Source organism: Ctenocephalides felis, unplaced genomic scaffold (genome assembly GCF_003426905.1).
Source record: "Ctenocephalides felis isolate EL2017-DRISC unplaced genomic scaffold, ASM342690v1 CF-g0.4_SCAFFOLD_00845, whole genome shotgun sequence".
Taxonomy (NCBI): Eukaryota; Metazoa; Arthropoda; class Insecta; order Siphonaptera; family Pulicidae; genus Ctenocephalides; species Ctenocephalides felis.
Window position 1 is genome coordinate 67023229 of NW_020536999.1, and position 21844 is coordinate 67045072.

General features: G+C 27.0%; 1 protein-coding gene across 1 annotated transcript; it reads right to left on the reverse strand.

The window, feature by feature from the left end:
• Positions 1–237: 237 nt before the first annotated feature.
• Positions 238–20866, reverse strand: LOC113363717. The gene is made up of 7 exons (XM_026606200.1): positions 20731–20866; positions 5783–5930; positions 5615–5714; positions 3069–3260; positions 1188–1347; positions 956–1102; positions 238–466 (listed from the first exon to the last, which is right to left on the reverse strand). The coding sequence occupies exons 1-7, from the start codon at positions 20733–20735 to the stop codon at positions 379–381; spliced, it is 840 nt and encodes a 279-aa protein (XP_026461985.1). The 5' UTR covers positions 20736–20866; the 3' UTR covers positions 238–378.
• Between the last annotated feature and the right edge of the window lie 978 nt (positions 20867–21844).

The window sequence follows — 21844 nt, forward strand, 5'->3', positions numbered from 1 at the left end:
TGATGCTTTTACATTACATTCATATCTTATCTTCAATTAATATAATTGACATCGTTGACAAGATTTATAATGGCATGTTTTTATACTAAAATACAATTTGGCTTATATAATACTATTAATAACAATTTGATTATAACAAGGCATTACTGTGGATATATTTTTCAAAATCTTACATATTATTTTCTAATGTCAATCAATGAACTTAAAATTTGCGTCATTATAATCAAATTATTACTTGACTTTACATATATTATTTATATTATTTTATTATAAAACTTACAATGCTCCTTATATTAATATTAGATGAACACTCGAAGACTTTTTAGTTGCAATTCATGTTTTAAAAAGGGTCTCGTATTTGGTAATATAGTTAACGTATTATATCAAAAATAGATCATTGTCGACCCATTGCCAAGTTTTTTCTTTGGTTTCGTCTCTGATGTATCTTACACATTTTTTAATATTTCTGAAAAAGAATATAAAAATATTAAAAATATTCTTCATTGGTAGTGATTTCAAGTTGTGCATGTATAATTGTGGAAAACCACACATGATTTTGATTTTATATATTTATATTCTTACATATTATATTTCATTTACTAAAAGCAATTAAATTTTAATGTTTAAAAGAAGATATTTCATTTTATAATTGAACATATTAAAGGAAAAAAAAACTAACAGTTTAATGATACTGAATAAAAATTAAAACCAATTAAGCATACATTTAATTTTTATGAATTATTAATAAATAAATTTTAATTTTAATTTCCTATCTTCTGATCATTTGTTACCATATAAAATTTTCAACTATAACTAAAATTGTTTGTTTTCAATATAAGTTATAGTGAATTGTTTATATTTGTGCTTGTGTTTCATTCTAGTACATATTTGATGAATCTTTAAATTAGTTGCATGAATCATGATTTTTTATTATTAAATATTTATTATAACACACCTTCTCTCACAATCGACAATTGGATGATCATAGGTGAAACATTGTGGGCCTAAAACTGTGAAATAAGTGAAAGCAACTTTTCTAGAAATAATACTGTTGGCATCTTGTAAGCATTTGTAGAACTTTTGATCGCAATCACAATGAGATCTAAAAAATACAAAATAGGTATTAAATATAGCAGTTAACAATAACTAAGTTAAGTTGTGACTAAAATAACCATTTTTTATCCAACCTAGTAAATAATCCACCATTGATGAGACCATGTTTTTCTTCTCCTGCGAGGATATTATCTTGGCAGAAATCGTGTTCTCTGCAACAAGCATCGGTGTCTTTGAATCTGCCCAAATCTTCATTAGAACGTGCTTTATCGCCTCCACCACACCAAAGAGTTCCTGCAATTAAAAAACCCTTAATAATTATGAAACGACTTAATGAACATAACCGAATTTTCAAAAAAGGCATTCAAATAAATTTATGTAATGATATTTCAATAGGATTAATGAATGACAATGTTATATTAGAAAGTTAATCAAAAACCTTCTAATTATATTTCTGATGTTTCAGTTCATGCATAGACAAATGCAAGCTGAAGTATTTAAGAAACTATTACTCTGTAATGTTAATTAAATGAAAGTTATAGAATAAAATTTTTTATATCGATTTTAATTTTATCGTGAAGTTTGCGCCCTAATTTGATTTAAGGTATATCTAAATACCTCTGCATTTAGTAGGATTGTATTATTTTTAATCAAAATGAAAATGATAAGAAAAGGAATCAAACATAAAACTAGTGGGGTGCATCGTGCTTCAAGGCAAATTGCTGGAACTTCTCGTACCGCAATTAAAAATATTGGTACGGAATCAAAAAAAAAAATACACAAAATGTGTTCAGTGTACACATTAAAATCTCTATAAAATTTCTGATGATTTGATGTACATATGTCCAAAGACCGCCAAATGACATTTTTTTAACTTATTTTTATTGAGAGTTCAAAACCGCCGGACCTGCCTTCCCAAAAAATTAATCAGTTCTTCATCTTGTCAAATCAAGTAAAATGTTTTTTGAATTATTAAAATCGGACCTCCGTTCTCTTAAAAACTAAGTTACCGTTTTTGCCGCTTTTTGCCTCGTATCTTCGGAACGGCTAGACCTGCCTTCGCCAAAAACTAATTAGCACGTCTCCTTATCAATACGAATCGAATGTTTTTTTGAATTATTCAAATCGCTTTATCCGCGTTCCCGAAATCGTCATAAAACGTCGAAACATATATAAAAATTTTCATTTTCCCTAACCCTAAGGGAAGATAAAAAATGAATTACAAGTTTATTTTAAAATTAATTGCGATAATCAAAATCAAATAAGATTTATTTTATCTGTCAATTGCATCGTCTACTGAATCTTATGAGCATCTTAATAGCTATCAAAAATCGAGAAAACTAATTTATTACCTTATCTTTGTTAATTGCTATGAATAAGTAAATGTATATTTCAGACAAACGCTTATGAAAATAATACAAAAGTTTATGAAATGTATTATGCTATAAATTAATCATTTATATAAATAAATAAAAAATAAATGAAAAAACATTTTAGCATCACAAATCATGATAATGAACTTTGTCTTTTTTCTTTAAATCATTATTGCTTTTTTTAATTACATTACTGAATACAAATTTCATATATAAGCAATTTTTACTCAAATACTTTATTTATTCAAAATGTGTATTTATTTCTTTTACCTATGGTTAGTCATTCTATATACTTGTAAGCTTGTAACATCAATTTTTGCACAAGACGCTACTTTATGGCTTTGGACATGACTTCCCGTATAATACGCCTTTTAGCTACTTAACGCGTTTCTGGTTTCATTTCTGGAAAATCGTTTTAACGAGGTTATTTTATAATTTTCTTAGAAGCTTAGATAAAAACCAGAATATTTTGAGTTGATAAATTCGCCATTAATGTAACGTAAAGTCTCTGAAACAACTTCATATTTGTTATTCATTATTTGCGTAATATTTTTCGTTATTAGTCGTACCTAATTTTAACAAAAAGCAAAATTAATTAGCAGAATAAAAATACTAGCAATATTTTAATAATTTAAAACGTACCTGGAAAGATGGCTTGAACTTGATCTTTGAAGCTTTTGTTAGCAGGCGCTTGTTGTAAAAATTCAGCTTCCATATCAAGTGCTCGTTCTGACTCTTTTCTGTTCAAGAAACTACCTCCAATATTCATGACTTGTGTTACTCCTTTTTCGACACCTTTTTGAACACCCTTCAACACTTTACGGCCAAAATTGCCTATAAAATATTTACATATGTATAGTATTTTTTTCCTTTATTTAAGCCCAAGTTCATACCATAGCCCACCAGTCAGTAATTTTCTATTATGCTAGTTATATGGACATTAGCAATAATATATATTTGAATTTCAATTGAAGTGTTTTTTATGCTTTATAATTTACATTTAAATACACTGTGAAGTTACTATACAAAGAATAGATTAAGCTTATTTTCTAAATGATTTTAGTTTAATTCAATTGATTTCGATTCAATTTAGTTTGATCAATTGATATACAAATATACAAAAACCAAACCAAACCAAGTGCATTCTAAAAATCACAACAAAAAAAATATTGTTTTTGAAGTAAAACTTCTTTAGGCGCGACTAGAGTGTAAACCCGTACAAATGCAACGGAAGTCCGTTATGCCCAAACTGTTCGTCATTCGCTCACGATAAGATTATTTCGATACGGGTCGATTGTGATTAGTCGTTATGTATGTGAATAGAGATCTTTCGTTGTATGCGTACCGGCATCAACGTTGTATGCGTACCGATATCAACAAGAAAATCGGCATAGATAAATAAACATTTTAAAGTTACATCGTAATACAAATCTTGATTTAATGAAAAATGTCTGAATCAGAAGAATATTTTACCCTGTTCCTTGAAAATAATAAAACAAATTAACATTTGAACGTAAGTTTATTGATTAGAAATTATTTCTATATTATACGTAGTTTCTATAAATCTTTGAAGTTATTGAAATAAAAAATATTTTTTAGGCAAGACAGATATTACAGCTGTTCAAAGAATGAGATTATATCACCAGCGAAGAAGTAAAACAAATACAAGCAGTCAATGAATGTATGTTAATTTTAATTACATGAAGTTCTTCAAACACAATTACATGATGAGTGAAGTTGCGAAAATAATATTTGTTTAGGCGTTGTTTAACACAATCCACTGTGTGAACGAATAAGATGCAATTACTTCTTTTCTCTAACGAATTACAATGACAAACCGATCATGTCATATTTGAAGTATGAATTTAATTACATTATTGTTTTTAAATATTATACATATTTTTAATGCTATTATAAATATATAATTTATAATGTATATGTATAATGGTTGACACTATTTGTAATGTATGTGTATAATGGTTGGCACTAATAAATGTGTTCATCACGAGTGTTACCATATTACTAATAAAGATTATTCAAAATTGTTATATGATGTATATATTTTCACCTAAATGCCATCTAGTACAGTTGCAAATAAGTTTTACTTCAATCGCGTGTGAACCTCACGCGCACTCTTTTGTTGTTTGTACGTAGTCTGAAATGCATCAATTATTTCAATTTTCATCAAAATATTATTAAAGTGATTAAATTAAAAATCATAAGCTGCATAGAACAATAATCGTGTTTTATTACTTCATTATAAAATGATTAAAAAGCGATACTTGATTCCAAAGCAAATAATTTTTTTTCCACAACCATGTTTTTATAAAAATTTCCGTACCGAAATGATGAAAATTATCTCGTATATGCGTGAAAAATTTTCGTGCAGACCTGCCTGAAACAGTTATAAATACTTGTTATTCAGGAAAAACAGAAGTAGAAAATATATTAATTAGTTTTGCAATATTATTTTAAAGAATTTCATTAGAATAGGTTTTTGATTTAGATAAAGAAAGAAACAAGAGTTCCAAGAATTAGACAAAGAGAAGATATGAAATTATGTTTGTTGAATGTGAATATGCAAAAATGTGGTACTTCAAATTTAAAGTTTAGCATTACGTTTAGTGATAATTACAATTATAGTAATTCATGTATTTTCTTGTGAAGCTAAACAACAACAAGCCCCGTAAGTTTATACCCAATATGGTATTAAACTTAAAAGTTGAATTAAATTATATGAATGACGTAAAAAAGTTTTGCGTGTTCACATTCGTGAAGATAAATTTTATGATAAAATTTTGAATATAGTTCAAAGATATTTTGAAACATGTTTTCTACGTTTTTTTTTTGAAACATCTGACCGAAAAATGTTTTATGCCATTATGACATAAGCAAAAAATAGGATAAAATGTATAACAAATTTACTGATTTTCCTAATAACATTTTGAAGCATATTTGAAAGCTGTGCCATAAATTTATACAATTCTATATTATTTTACTAATTACAACTAGCCAATTACTAAAACGCATTTGGTTTTTAATTATAGGATTGAAATTATTGTTATTTATCCTAGATGTGAGTGTATCTTTTAATACACAAATTTTTTAATAAGTAATACTGTGCAAACTATATTTGATAACACAAATAACTGAGTAAAAAAACAGAGAAATGAAACATGTAATTTTACCTATACCCCCATTTTCCTCGTTGTCTTGCAAAGGTTCATTCCTTGACAATGTCGCTTGAACTCTATGTGGCAGAACTGATTTAATACTGGAAATTCCACTCTAAAAATGATGAAAGATGAGTAATTTATTAAGTTGATTAATATTCATTTATTCATAAAAATATTTACACGAGTTTCGTTTTCTACGCGATTACTAGACCCAATTCCGACGGATGAGCCGATGTCTTCCATCCACTGCCCAATTAATGGTAGGAAAAAACCATTAACACTGACTAGGGAAGTCGCGCAAAGTATTGCCAAAACGATCGTATAGTTCCTGAAACAAACATATGAATATTTATTAATTTATACAATTATATATTTAAATTTCATATTTTTAACTTGAAAACCTGAATTTAATTCAAATCGGACCGTTTTAAAATATCTATATGAATATCAAAGCAATTTGTACCAAAAAAATTTAACCAAGTTGGCATATTCGTCCTTTGCAAGACCGGTTCTTCACAAATTATAAAAGGACTATATTCACACTCCAATAAAAATATAAATATTATATTAAATATTCTGATTTAAATGACAATATTTATTTTTCTATTTGAAGACAATATTTATTAGCCGATGATAAAAAATGTTGCATCAATATTTAACTTCCCGAAGTAGAAGTTTATGTTTTCATAAAAAAATCCGATTCGCTAATTTTATGTCTTCTCGACATTTCAAGCCATTCTGAATTGAATGAGACCAAATTTGGAAAATGTGTGTGTATGTATGTGAATAGATTTTTTGCCGTAAATCGACGTTTTCTCATAAACAGCTGGACCGATTTGAAAATTTTAAAAGCCATTCGATGTATCTCTATGAGGACTATCGTTTGTCAGTTTTGCGCTACGATCGGCCGAACCGTTTCTTTGTAATTTAGAAATAAAGTGTTAAACTTCTTGTCCACATTTAAGCTTATACTACCGAATCGATTTAAAAAATATCAAAAACTCTTCGAAAGATATTAGTTGGCAATGATACTGATTAGTTTTAGGTGAAAATCTACCGAGCCTTTTTCTCGTAATTAACTGTTGAAAAAAAATGTAAGCCGATTTTTATGGATTTTTTTTGGCGATATATATCATGGTCTTATAGAACTTACTGAAACATTACGGCCTTACGACAAGTAGTTTATTTTGAAAAAATCATCACAGTTTGAAAAAATGAGTAGCTTTTTTGACGTTTGTTAAAGTTAAAATTAGATGATTTACTTGGTATAACAATAGAGTGTTCGTTCGTTTTCAATTATGTGTAATTGATCCACTAAGAATACCTTTAATCACTCATAAATTCATTTATTTATTATTGATTAAGTCGATTATTTACACATAACGGGAAGTTCATGTAACTTGCCTCAATGCAAAATACCAATACCAACTAGTTATATTTCAATTTAAGGACAATATTGGAGAAGGCCATTTACAAATAATATTGCCTCCATATCGACTAACGTTGACCTGATCGATTAGTTGACATCATCACAGAACCGACGTTCGCCTATATTTGTGTAATATAAGTAATCACGGCCACAGAAATCTAATGTTGGCAATATATGGAACTGAGATTGATTTCTACATGGGTCTATATAAATATTTATGATATTTATTAATTTATACTATTATACATTGAATAATTTTTAACTTCCCGTAGGGTAAGTTATTGTAATGCACCGAAAATCGAAATTCAAAATTTTCACATTTCTCGACGTTTTGAAGGTTTCTGAACGTTTTGGCATACCTCAGAAAAAATGGATGTGTGTGTGTGTGTGTGTGTATGTGTGTGTGTATGTATGTATGTATGGATACAAATTTCCAGTCACGTTTTCGGGCGCACGGATCAATAGATTTGAATGGTTCAAAAAACATTCGATTCGTTTTAATAGGGAAAAGAGCTGATTAATTTTTGGCAAAGGCAGGTTCAGCCGTTTCGGAGATACGGAGCAAAGAGTGCAGAAAATAGAAATCGACTTTTTGAGAGAACGGAGTATCCATTTTGAATGATCTAAAGCACATTCAATTAGTAATGATTGGGAGAAGTGTTTATTAGTTTTTGGCAAAGGCAGGCCCAGCCATTTCGAAGATACGGAGCTAAATATGTAAAAAATGGCAGTTTTTGAGAGAACTAAGCGTCCGATTTGAATGATTCAAAAAACTTTCTGCTTGTCTTAACAAAAAAATTAATTTTGGAAAAAAATGTACCATTTTTTTTTTTTTTTTTTTTAGTTTTTTTTGTATATCGAAAATAATTCAAATTTTATTTTTATTTTGACTAAAGTTCTAATATAACTTAAACAAATAATTTTAAATTTGCAATTCAGTTTAGATAATTCTTATAAATATGTTACAATATTTATAATAATCTATTTGAAAACATTCAGTATTCCTCGAACAATTCGTTACGGTACGGGAAGCTCCAGCAATTTGCCTTAAGGCACGATGCCTTAATTGCCTTAAAACAAAATTCCACTTACAGCTAGTTTCATATTTGATTTGAAACCTGATTTCAAATTAAAACTGACAAATTTAAAGAACATTCATTTATGTGTACCATAAATTTTAACTTATGTCAAATATCAATAGTTGGTATATTCGTCCTTTATAGGACCGGTTTTTATAATTAACCTGCTTAAGACTATAATCAAACATAATCCAACAAATAAATTTTATATTAAATATTATGATATAAATTTATTTTAATTTTTATCACTTATTTTCTTTATGTTATAAGGATATTTTAACGAGTAAGCAGCCCAGCGGTCAATCACCCTACTTTTTGTGTGTAGACAATTTAATAATAAAATGTATTCTGCCTTCTAAACGCAGGCCCACGGTATCGGAGCACTGCAAATCAATGATACTCTTTTTTATCATTTCTATTACCATTTTATTACCATTATATAAACTTTTATGCATTTTTCTTCCCAAACTTCTGCTTCCATGCTTCCTGGTTCCAGCAACCCAGCGGTCAACCATTCTTCTTATTGTGTGTGGACAATATAATAAAAAATTGTAGTGTGCCGTCTGAAGGCAGTTTCCTTTTAATGAAGTTTTCAGTAGAGTTCTTTCTTCAATCACCCTTCTCAGTACTTTTTCAATTGATATCTTATTTGTTCACTTTATCTTCTTCATTCGGTTCCAGCACCACATTTCAAAACTCTTTCGATAGTTTTTTGCTGGTCATTCTTAGAGTCCAAGTGTCAGATCCGTACAGAGTAATGCTTTAGACACAACAGTATATTAGCCTCTTCCGCAGTTAGAGATTCAGTTTGCTTTCCATTTGCTTTTTCTAATAGCGTTGGCTTCTATTTGTTGCAGCAATGCCCACGAAAGACCATTTTCACTTGAGATCATATTAAACCTTATGTTAGAATCTGATCATCGCTATCAAGCTTGAAATATTAAGATGTGAGCAACATTTTTGTATAAATATTTAATCTGAACTTATAGATGGCATTTAACTAGAGATAAAATGACATTTACTTGTGCATCTAGCGAAATGTTTGAATTTTATAATATTTATGACATATGTTTGATTAATGTTTTTCTATTGGACTTGCTAGATATAATATTATTACCTTTATTATGTCTCATTTTTAACGTTCGTACATATTTATTCTATATTCTCTCGTATAAACAAATTTTCCTACTGCTTGATATCACGTAGAATTAGCATAAAATTTGAATCTGAATGCTTGTGGTGCTGGTGTGGTTGCAAAGACAAAAATCCTAGCGTTTGCGCTACGTACTCATAGAAATTTAATATGATTTTTTTAATTCAAATTTATCGATCGATTTCAAATTTTTGATTATAAGTAGAATTTTATTATTATTTGAATTACAAAAATCTCTGATATATTACTTCTTTAGGTTATTTCCCATTTCCGATATTGATGCATATCACATTAATTTTATTTTGTCACTTGCTATAACATTTATGTTTTTGTCCCAGTTGTATATATTACGTTATCGATGCATATTTAAGAATTTTTTCCGAGTCTCCGAATGCGCAACACCTGAATATATTTTTAGTGAGAGGTCACTGTTTCAAGGTTGTGGTCATTGGACCAAACAATATGGATTATGAACAATTGTATTATTATTGATATTGTCAATTAAGAAAACTTGAATCTAACATTGATGACTGGAACCCGTCGTGGTGTAATGTATAAAAACTAGTCCTAGGTTCGTTACCAAGCCAGATATCAAGCAGTATCACATTAAATTTCTACTTGAGGTTATTGATCTCAAACATAATCTGAAGTAAAAATTGCTTTTTGTGGGCGATGATGCATCACATACAAGCTAACACTATCAGATACACTGGTCTAATATCAACAAAAACAAGTAAAGCTAAGAATTTTTTAACCATAATATTTGAAATTAGAGGGAAAAAGATGTGTAGCCAGCCATCATCTTGATTTTTACGTCGCCGCTATCGAAAGATAAATGGCAATGTTTGAAAATTCATAACAAAAGTATTTTCTTTCGTTGTTAGTTTTTTTGGTTGTGGTGAGCACTGTTGTTTAGTTTAGAACACCTTAATAGAACAATTTAGATATACATTATTTAATTGTTTTATAAAAAGTATTGTTATGTTTAAGTTACATTCAATTGTTTTTTATATACCGTCTATAAAAACGTGGGTGAAGTAAGAGTAAACAATGAAACAAGAAGGTAAATTAAGTCAATAAAAGTAATTTTACCAATTTTTAATTCTAATTGTTGTTTGTGACAAAATGGCAGATCAAAGTTATAAAAAAATCACTTAAAATAATAAGCTTTAAAAAGAGCTTTCAATTTCTTGATATGCAGTGTTCTATATGTTTATATATTTGTATTTTGTAAGAGAGAGTATTTTGATTTGTAAAGGTTGTCGTTGTTTAACCAAAACAGTAACAAGTTTGCACTGAATTTCTGCATATTTAATAAACACTTTTGCAAAGAAATTTATAATGAAAAATTAAAAAATGTTGATAAACAGTTCCAAATTTTAGTATTTTATATTATACTTTAATATGTATTTTATTAACTTCCCGTAGGGTAAGTTATTGTAGTCGTCCAAAAATCGAAATTGAAAATTTTTACATTTCCTCACGCTTTGAAGGTTTCTGAGCATTTTGGCATACCTCATTGTCAGAATAAATGGATGTGTGTGTGTGTGTGATGCAATTTTTCGTCCGCGTTTTCGGGCGCACGGATGAACCGATTTGAATGGTTAAAAAAACACTCGATTCCTATTGATAGGGAAATTTCGGATTTGGAGATACAGAGCTAAATGTGCAAATAATTGCAGTTTTCAAGAAAACTAAGCGTCCGATTTGAATGATTCAAAGAACTTTCTGCCTGTTTTAACAAAATAATTGTTTTTGGAAAAAAATGTTTCAATTGTTTTTTCAATTTTTTTTGTATATCGAAAATAATTCAGATTTTAATTGTAATTCTGACTTAAGTTATCTAATATACTTTAAACAAATAATTTCAACATTGCAATTCAGTTTATTACAGTATTTATAATGATCTTCATGAAAACATTTAATATTCCTCGAACATTTCGTTACGGCGCGGGAAGTTCCAGCAATTTGCCTAGAGGCACGATACACACCACTAGAGACAGGTACTTTTTTTCGTTTTTTGCTTAAAAACCATTTCGGATTCGTAGAAAAAAAGAAGAATATTTTTTTTAAAGAAGTAATCGTAGTTTATATACATATTACTCGTGCGTAAATCAGAATTATACATATTTATTCAATATTATTCAGCAATTACGATTTTTTTTATTATTATATTTTTAACAGCAATCAGAACCTTACGTCCTATGAGCTGTTGGGCTGAAACTTCTCCTTACTTCGTATTTTTTAGATGGTAATCCAATAGTTAATCCATCCATATTTGATGATTTTTGTTATTAGAATTAATCTAATAGGGCTGACTTTTTATTGGTGCAGCAATGCCGGGCAAGGGCTATTTTCACTTGGAAACATATTGCTATCTATATTTCCAAGTGAAAATCCTTGTCACTGCTGCCTGACAACAGGCTGCTCGAAGTGGGTATCGAACCCGGGACCTCTGAAACAAGTCCCGTCTCTTAACCGCTTAACTACGGGCGAGCCCTATTATAAAAGCTAATTATAAATGCTAAGTAGACATTAAAGTCCTAAGACAGATTATTTCATTTTCTAATCAATGACTAATTAAAAAGATATATCAAGAAATAAACCAAATAGGAGGAACGACAATGTCAATCTAATTTAAGTTGTTACAATTTTTACTTGCTGAAACTCCAGAATTGATTGCTCCCCAAAATGAGATATTTAACAACTAACGAGAAAATCGTATAAAAAACATTTTGTGCTAAATGTACGAGCTCTCCTTGTATTTTAATATGTTTCTCATGTAGCAGTATATAAAAAATTTCTCTGAAATCCATTCCTTACGTATGTCTTTAGAAAATGCTTAAGTTGAATTTTGTAAAGGTGAAACTGCAGCACTTGCATTCATGATTGAGAATGTCAATTATTTTGTAATAACTTCTTACAATATAACTAAAATATGATTAAATAGGCGCTAATTAAATGATCACTAAATTCTCAAACAAATATAATATGTACATGTGAAAATGTTTTTAATCAAGTTGTTTTAATTAATTAAGTATTATTAAAGATCTGTATATATTTTCTTACATCTTAGCAGCTAATTCGCATATTAATAGATCACATCGCATGTAGTCGTAACTGATTTACCATGAAGGTAAACTATTCATATAATAATAATTAAGCCTTTGTTTTATTGAAATAATATGATTTAATTGTATAAAAACTATTGCTCAACAGATGATTGTGTTTCTTAGTTTTGCTTTTTGCATATTAGTTCTCTATTCACTTTCAAAATAATTAATAATTAGGCTTCAAAACATAGTAGCCTGTTTCATTCGTTTGAAAGCCCTAATATCAAGCAGTAGTTATATTAGTTCTTACTAAATAAATTCGAGTGAAAATAGCTTATCACGAAAAGCAAATAATTCCGAGTTAAAATAACTTATCACGAAAGGCAATTTTTCTTTATTTTTTTTTTTTGATATATATATATATATATATATATAACCTCAAGCGTAAATTTAATATCATACTGCTTGATATCGAAACGTCCAAGGTTTTCATTGCACCTGGCTAGTTTGTCCCACGTTTTTAGCCATTATGAACTCAAAATGTATATGTTATTAGAATATAAGAGTTTCTAACGGAATTTATAAAATCCAAATTTGCAGAAAACTACCGTGATTGATTTTATTTTAGTATCACAAACAAAAGACTATTTGTGTTTTAAACAGCAAAAAATGCTTAGTGTTTGTAAAATGAAAAGGTATCATTGGCCTAACCATCGAGATCTGAAACAATAAAGATATATTTATTAACTTCCCGTAGGGTAGTTATAGTAATGGGTTGAAAATCGAAAATGAAAATTTTTGTACTTTTCCACGTTTAAAGGTTTCCGAACATTTTATCATACCTCAGAAAAAATTGATGTGTATATGTATTTTATGTGTCCGTATTTTTTCGTTCACGTTTTCGGGCGCACGGATCACCTGATGTGAATGGTTTAAAATTTCCTATTGATAGGAAGATGTGCTGATTAGTTTTTGGCAAAGGCAGGTCCAGCTATTTTAAAGTTACCGAGCTAAATTCACAAAAAAGACATTTTTTGAGAAAAATAAGCATCCGATTTGAATGATTCAAAAGCTTTCTGCTTGTGTTGACGAAACAATTGCTTTAGGAAAAAAAATCATTTCAATTTTTTTTTTCAAATTTTTTTTTGTATATCGAATATAATTTCGATTTCAATTTTGATTCTGGTAAAAGTTCTAGAGCTTACTTATATACTTTAAGTGAAGAATTTTAACTTTGTAATTCAATTTATTTAATTCTTATAAATATTAGATGATATTACAGAATTTATAATAATCTATTTGAAAACATTTAATATTCCTCGAACATTTTGTTACGATATGGAAAGTTCCAGAAAATTGCCTTAAGGCACGATGCCATACACCACTAGTTATTTTTTAAATTTGGTAAACAATTAATCAATCTATCAGACTACTATGTTATAAATGTATAATTATTATGTATTTTATTATATATCAAGTATTTATATTATAAAATAGAAATTAATGATTTTCGAAATAAACATTGGGGTTTCAGTGGCTACTAACTAGTATAACCATAACATAAGGTGAATAAAGGTGATAAGTTGGTGGTAAATAAAATAAAATTTAACCTCGGATAAATATTCGATATAAAAAAAGTTGCATGACTGTATATCTGACATCATTACAATATCTAGTTATTGATAATTCATATTATGAAAAACTATTTATTGATTTTGGAAATAAATTTTTGCTTTATTGTGACGTGCTTATTGTGAAGTTTATTTTGTTTATTTCGGTATACTGTAATATCAGAAATAACAAAAGAGTAAAAGTATTAGTTAAGTGCATTATATGTACTATGCAACTTTTCTACTTTTGTTGATCATAAAACAGATTTAATGCATAAGCATCTTTGTAATATTCGACCTTGGGTCTAAGATAAATACGGAAGTTGAATAGGGAAATGATTTTGTATCACTTAAAATATCAAACAAATGTAAACGCTAAATAAAAAAGTACACAAGCAAAAACTATAGATCTAATCAGATTAGTAAAGATATTATGGGAAGTTGCCTTGCGCAAATATTTGATTTTGCAATATATTTCAAAAATGAATAAAATAAAATTGAACGATTGTTTCACAATATAGTAAGTTTGTTATAAATAATAACATTATTAACTAGTTGTGTATGGCATCGTGCCTTAAGGCAAACTGCTGGATCTTCCCGTACCGTAACAAAATGTTCGAGTTATATTAAATGTTTTCAAATAGATTATTATAAATAAATACTGTAACATTGTCTAACATTTATAGAAATTATATAAACTGAATTGTAAAGTTAAAGTAATTTATTTAAAGTATACAAGCGATCTTTAGAACTTCAATGCTCAAAAAAATTTGAAATGAATTTTTTTTCCCGAAAGCAATTATTTTGTCAAAACAAGCAGAAAGTTTTGAATCATCCAAATCGGATTCTGAGTTCTTTCAAAAACTGCAATTTTTTGCCCAATTGGCTCGGTATCTCCAAAACGGCTGGACCTACCTTTGCCAAAAACTAAACACAACTTCTCCCAATCATTACAAATTGAATGTTTTTTGGATCATTCAAATCGATGCACGGATCAACCGATTTGAAATTTCAAAATTCAAAAAACATTCTATTTCGATTGATAGGGAGATGTGCTAATTAATTTTAGGTAAAGGCAGGTCCAGCCGTTACGGAGATACGGAGCAAAGAATGCAGAAAATAAAATTGAGTTTTTGTGAGAACGGCATCCGATTCGAATGATCCAGAAAAATGCAATTCGTAATGATGGGGAGAAGGAGAAGTGGTGTTTAGTTTTTGTCAAAGGCAGGTCTAACCGTTTCGGAGATACGAAGCAAGATGTGCAAATGATTGCAATTTTTGAGAGATATAAGCACCCGAGTTGAATGATTCAAAAAAAAAATCTGCTCCTGTTGACAAAACGATATATTTTGTAAAAAGAAAAAAAATAATTTTAATTTCAGCAAGGTACGATGCCATTCACAACTAGTTTTCACTTAAAATCATCCGAAGATCTACTGTTTAATATCAAGTTGTCCAAGACTAGAATAGAACAAGAAACCTAATTTTGCAAGACCAAAGTTCTTAGAACTAAGCCACTGAAAGCTCGATAATTACAGTAAGTAGCTAAACATTGCACATTTTATGAACACAACTAATTATAACAAATTAAAAAAATAAACGACCTGAATATTTAAAATAATTAATAAAATAAAATAATCAGTAATATTAAAGAACAATTAATGGTTTCGATATACAGAAGTCCCTATGATATAAGATCTTTACTGGCATAATGTAAAAATATTGCTACACTTACTGCTATTGAAAAAACTGGTTTCTGTGAAATATTTCTTAATAATTAAAGTTAATCCTTTGGAAATATTACTATTAGATAATTTTTGCATCTTCATGGTGACTGATAAAAAAAACAATTGCTGTCTGTTTATTATATCAATTTTAAAACCACCTTCTATCCACTTTTTTTTTATTACAGTAAAAGTGAAAAAAAAGTATAGCATATTTCATTTTTTATGGTTTTTATGTGAAGATATAGATTTCGTCCAATATGCATATACAATGTATATTATTGTTTTATTTCAAGTATATATGTAAATATACTCAAGCAAGATTTTTATCACGTCTTTCGAGTTTTTAAATCATTATACAACTTTGATATTACCTTTGTTTTAATTATTGTTCCCGAAGGTTCACTAGTTTCAAGTATGATCATATCTTACTGTTAATAGTTTCATGTCCACAATCTAAATATTTTGTACAATGACAGCAATGAATGACCAATGCAAAACGGTTATTTCCATATTATTTATTTACTCTTACTAATAATTATTTGTTCAATTATAGTCTAGACATTGTTATTTGATCTTATGATTTTCGGCAATAAAAAATTATTGACATCGATATGCGGATTTAAATCATAACGCTTAAGTAATCATTTGCTTTCAAGCAGGTGTTTATTGTTTTGTGTAGCAACTTTTTGTATTTGTTTAATGATCAAAATGTTTAATTCATTATTCTTTGATAATATCTTTATGCGTTTATTTTTGTTTAAAAACAATAAAAGTATGTACACACTGGTAATATCCACGGAAAATAATTTCAGTGAGCACTTTGAAATAAAAATTTTATACTAAATGACTAATTCGGGAGTATTCCTGTATTCTATTTACAGCCACTCTGATTAATTAAAAATTTTAAAGTTTCAAATTAATTGGTAAAAACTTTAGGGATGCTTTCAAGACAAATTTGTTGAATGCTGATAAAAAAATAAGAAAACTACCACACTAAACAATCTCACTAATTGACATATTACAAATCCGAATATGAAAAATATAAAACATTTTTTATGGTCTTGTTTTTTAGAATATTAATTGATAGTCCAAAATCTATTTAGTAATTCTAATTGGTTAAATTTATTAAGGCAGATTTATTGAGCAGAGATAGGATATTGTTGATATATAAGAGCATTTTGTGTAAATGTGATGTGATGAATAATTATGAATTTATACTTACTTTTATTATTCATATACAGGGTCCATTGAATATTTTTTTGCAAATGTTATAAAATTTCTGTTTTTTATTTCAAAGAATAATGAAAAATAATTTTATTCAAATATGTATTTAGTTTCAGTATTCAAAAGTCATCACAAAATTCTGTATAACAATTTACTATCTTTGCTCAAATAATTTCTGAAAAGAATATAAAACTTAGAATTTTCAATTAATATTCTATAAAAAAGCATTATAAAATCAAATGTATACGCTGAATGCTAATGCAAAGGTCAAAAAAAAAATTAAAAAAAACAATATAAAATTTAAGAAAAAAATAATATAAACTTTAAAAATCCAAAAAAAAAAAATTACAAAAAATTTACACACCCAATTTTTGCACTTAAAGTACAATTGAAGTATTTTGATTTATATCGTAAAATATAAGCACAAAGGTGTGCTTTCCAATTAATTAGATTTTTTTAATACTTATATATAAGCAAATTATAAAAAAAGACGTTTTATACTAAGTCATAATTTCATATGAAGTATTCTTAATTCAGCATATGATCATTTAAAAAATCAAATTTAATAAGTTAAATTAACTTTAAAAAAAAATTAGTAATTATTAATAATTAATTAAAAATTCTAAATTTACTCGTAATATAAAATGCTGCTGTAAAAAGTAGTGACCCATTATTTTTATCAATTTATTTGAATTTTACAAATATCAAATAAATTCAATCGCATGCAATTTAGAAATTCAATTGTAATTTATGCAAGTTTGTAGCAATAAATTGTGTTTGCATCAATTTACAACACGAACTAATGGAAAGGTCACTAGCTGTCCATATAAACTCATGAATATCTATCTATATATAAATATAATAATAAAAATCCAAAACTCAACTGATGAATGAATTATGCAAATTCAATTGCATAATTCACTAATCTATGCGTTTTGGAAATTTTTACTATATTGCCTCCGTATTAATTAGAGCACAATCTAGCAAACATATTACTTTAAACAACTCTGTTGTTTATTACTAACGGATTTCTAAATTTTGAAATATAATTAATTTCTGCGGAATTTTTTAGTGCGTAATTCTGCATTAATAAATAAAATGCAATTGAGAATAAAATAAAAAAATAAAATTGACATAGAAATTATTTTATAAAAAAAAGTAGTAAAACACTTCATTTATGTCCCTATATAAAAACTAATTTAATTTGTAATTTATTTACTGTAATGTCGTTGCAAATATATTGTGTTCTGGAAAGGACAGTTTTTCAATTTTAGTGTTTTAGTATAGAGGTCTCAAAAAGTAAAAATTTCAAAACTACTGGTTAATTCAAAATTGCTGCAACAAATCACAACTTTTTTTTGAAGGTTTTGAAAACAAACTATACTATAGAAATGATAACAACGACAACAAAACAATTTATATTGGGGCATATACGAGTAATATGCTAATTATATATAATATTTACTTTTGAATAATAAATATTTTTGAATTAATTTAAAATTGAAATCAATCCTTTTATGTATATATTATTATCATGAATAATAAATTATTATAAACATATAATGTGAAGTATTAAGAATTTTTATATCAACAGTGCAACATGAATAAAATTCATATCAAATAAAATAGTTTAGAGGAACTAAAGGTAAATTGATCAGCAAAATTAATTAGAAGTTACTTGCTGCAAGTTTGATAATAAATATTTAAAACTACTAATAATTTTAAATTTTTAAATAAATTAGAAAAAAATAATTAAAAGTTTCTTGCTCAAATGCAAAATAAATAATAAGTATTTCAAATTAACCATCAGTTTAAATTTTATATGAATTTGAAAAAAATATTTAAAAGTTTTATTTGCTCAACTGTGATAATAAATATTGAAAATTAACCATAGTTTTAAATTTTATATAATTTAAAAAAAAAAACAGTTTTATTGAATTAAATAAAAAAATGTTTGGATTCGCAACGTATTGTTAAACTAAAACTAAATTTTATTCAATATAAAATTATTTTGTGTCCCTATTTTTACCAAGGCTCATAAATTATATGATATTTAGATGAGAAAAAGAATTATTAAATTCCAATATTAAAATAAAATAATAAATGTTTTCAAGTCATAACAAATACATATAATAATTTAACAAATCCGTTAGATCACTAAAATGTAAATTCAGTAATTAATTTATTTGTAAATAAATTTGATGGTATTTAGATGGGAAAACTTAAATTCCGACATTAAAATAATATAATAAATATTTCTGATGAATAATAAATGCTTGTAATCATTTAACAAATCCGTTCTATCACTAAAATTTGTAATGTGAATTCAGTAATTAATTTATTTGTTAATAAATTCTACGGTATTTATGGGAGAAGTATTAAATTCCAACATTAATGTGAGATAATAAGTGTTTCTAAATTATAACAACTGCATGTAATTATTTAAGATTTAACTAATAATATAAATTCAGTATATAATTTATTTGTTAGTTAAAAGTTATATTTGCTCAACTGCGAAATAAATAATAAATATTGAAAATTGACCATAGTTTTAAATATTATATAATTTAGAAAAAATAAAATTGTACAAATTGAATAAAAATGAATAATTTCACATCTTATTGTTAGTTAAACTAAACGAAACAAAATTTTACGGAATAAAAATTATTCCATAAAAATTGTTTTATGGAATTATTACAAGTTCCCTATGTTAGTAAATTTATGGTATTTAAATGAGAAAAGTATTAAATTCCAATATTAAAATAAAATTAAAAACGTTTCTGAATCATAACAAATGTATGTAACAGTTTAACGATCCGTTCTTTCACTAAAGTTAATAAGGTAAATTTAGTAATTAATTTATTTGTAAAAATTTTTGATGGTATTTAGATGAAAAACTGTTAAATTTCGACATTAATTCCGACATGAATATTTCTGATGAATAATAAATGTTTGTAATCATCTAACAAATCCGTTCTTTCACTAAAATTAGTAATGTAAATTCAGTAATTAATTTATTTGTAAATAAATTTGATGGTATTTAGATGGGAAAAGTTAAATTTTGATATTAAAATAATATAATAAATATTTCTGATAAATAACAAATGTTTGTAATCATCTAACAAATCCGATCTATCACTAAAATTAATAACGTAGCCTTAGTAATTAATTTTATTTTTATTTATTTTGTTAATAAAGTCTGTGCTATTTATATGGGAAATAAATTCCGATATTAATGTAAGATAATAAATGTTTCTAAATTATAACAAATGCGTGTAATTATTTAAGATATCGTTCTATCACTGAAACTAGTAATGTAAATTCAGTAATTAATTTATTTGTTAATAAATTTTATGGAATTTAGATGGGAAAAGGTATTAAAGATAATAGATGTTTTTGAATTTTAACAAATGTTTATAATCATTTAACGAATCCTTCTACTATTAAACTTAAATAATTTACCTTAGTATTAACTCAGTTTCAAATAATTTATTTATTAACAATTTTCATGGTATTTATATGAGAAAAGTGTTAAATTTCGATATTAGAATAAGATAATAAATGTTTCTTAATCATAACAAATGCATGTATTCTTTTAAGAAATCCGTCCCACCACTTAAACTAAAAATATATTTAGTAATTAATTTATCGAGCAATTTAACAATAAACTATGCCAAAAAAATAACTGAGCATATTTGATTTGCGGTTTGATAGTTTATTAGGCTTAGGTTTCCCGGCACTATTGCGATTGTATTAAAACACACATTTTCACTATTTTAAATGGAATATAAGATTAAATATATTTCTAACAAATATAATAGTATTTAAATAAATTTTGTTGATCAGTACTCACTTCATAATGTAAGTTTCTTCGACCAGTTCAACTGCACAAATCAACTTGATTCACCTCACAATTAAACATGTGCGTCCAAAGTGAAGACCGTTACCAAACTGACACCTTCTCAGCACCGACTAATAGTGGTATCTGTTGAAACTCAAAAACATAAATGTTTCGATCGACCATCTACCGATCATTTTATAATTTATATCTTGTTATTGATTTTTCTGCTTAATACGCCCATTAACATAAAACAAACGCCGATTATTAGCATAACGACAGTTAATTTGCACTGTCAGTTTACTGATAAAAAAGACACATGATAATTAAATAAATATTTGGTTTTCCTTATTTAAAATAATGTGATGAATGATAATTATATTGCTGTTGATAATCCAGAAATATATATTAGTAATATATATTTTTACTCATATATCGTTTTGCATCATTTCGCTTTGCGTTTTTTAACTTTCCGTACGGTAAGTTATGGTAATCATCCAAAAATCGAAAATGAAAACTTCTGCATATCTTTCCATTTTAGAGGTTTCTAAACATTTTTGTATGTAGTATGTAATGTATGTAATGTATGAGTGAATGTATGAATAAAATTTTTCGTCGACATTTCCGGGAGCACCGCTCAACCGATTTGAATTATTCAAAGAGCATTCGATTCCTATTAATGAGGAGATGTGTTGATTAGTTTTTGGGAAAATAGGTGCAGAAAATGGAAATTAAGTTTGTGAGAGAACGGAGCATCCGATTTGAAAGATTTCAAAATTGTTCAAAATTCCCAAAAAAATCTTTTTCTGATCTTTCAAAAATATTAAATTACGGTACGGAAAGTTCCAGCAAATTACCTTAGGCCAGGATGATTTTTTCGAAGTTTTAATTTTTACTGGGCGTAGTTAGATTTTTCAAATTGCGTTGTTTTGAATTCGAATATTTCATTTGTTTTTGATTTCGATGATTACACGTGTACCACCATGTTTGAAAATTTCTGAACAGTTGAATTTATGTATGAAAGCAATGCAATTTATGCAACGACATAATTTAAGTGTTTAGCTGTGATATAAAACACCTATGTAGTCCAGTCATTTAAGCATAAATTAGGTAGAATCTCGAAGATACC

What these genes read in the sequence shown, in the direction of transcription:
- LOC113363717 (XM_026606200.1), bottom strand. An exon ending in GCGTAGAAAACGAAACTCGT is followed by an intron (nt 5,715 to 5,782) that starts GTAAATATTTTT and finishes CATCATTTTTAG; the next exon opens with AGTGGAATTTCCAGTATTAA. An exon ending in AATGGTGGATTATTTACTAG is followed by an intron (nt 1,103 to 1,187) that starts GTTGGATAAAAA and finishes TGTATTTTTTAG; the next exon opens with ATCTCATTGTGATTGCGATC.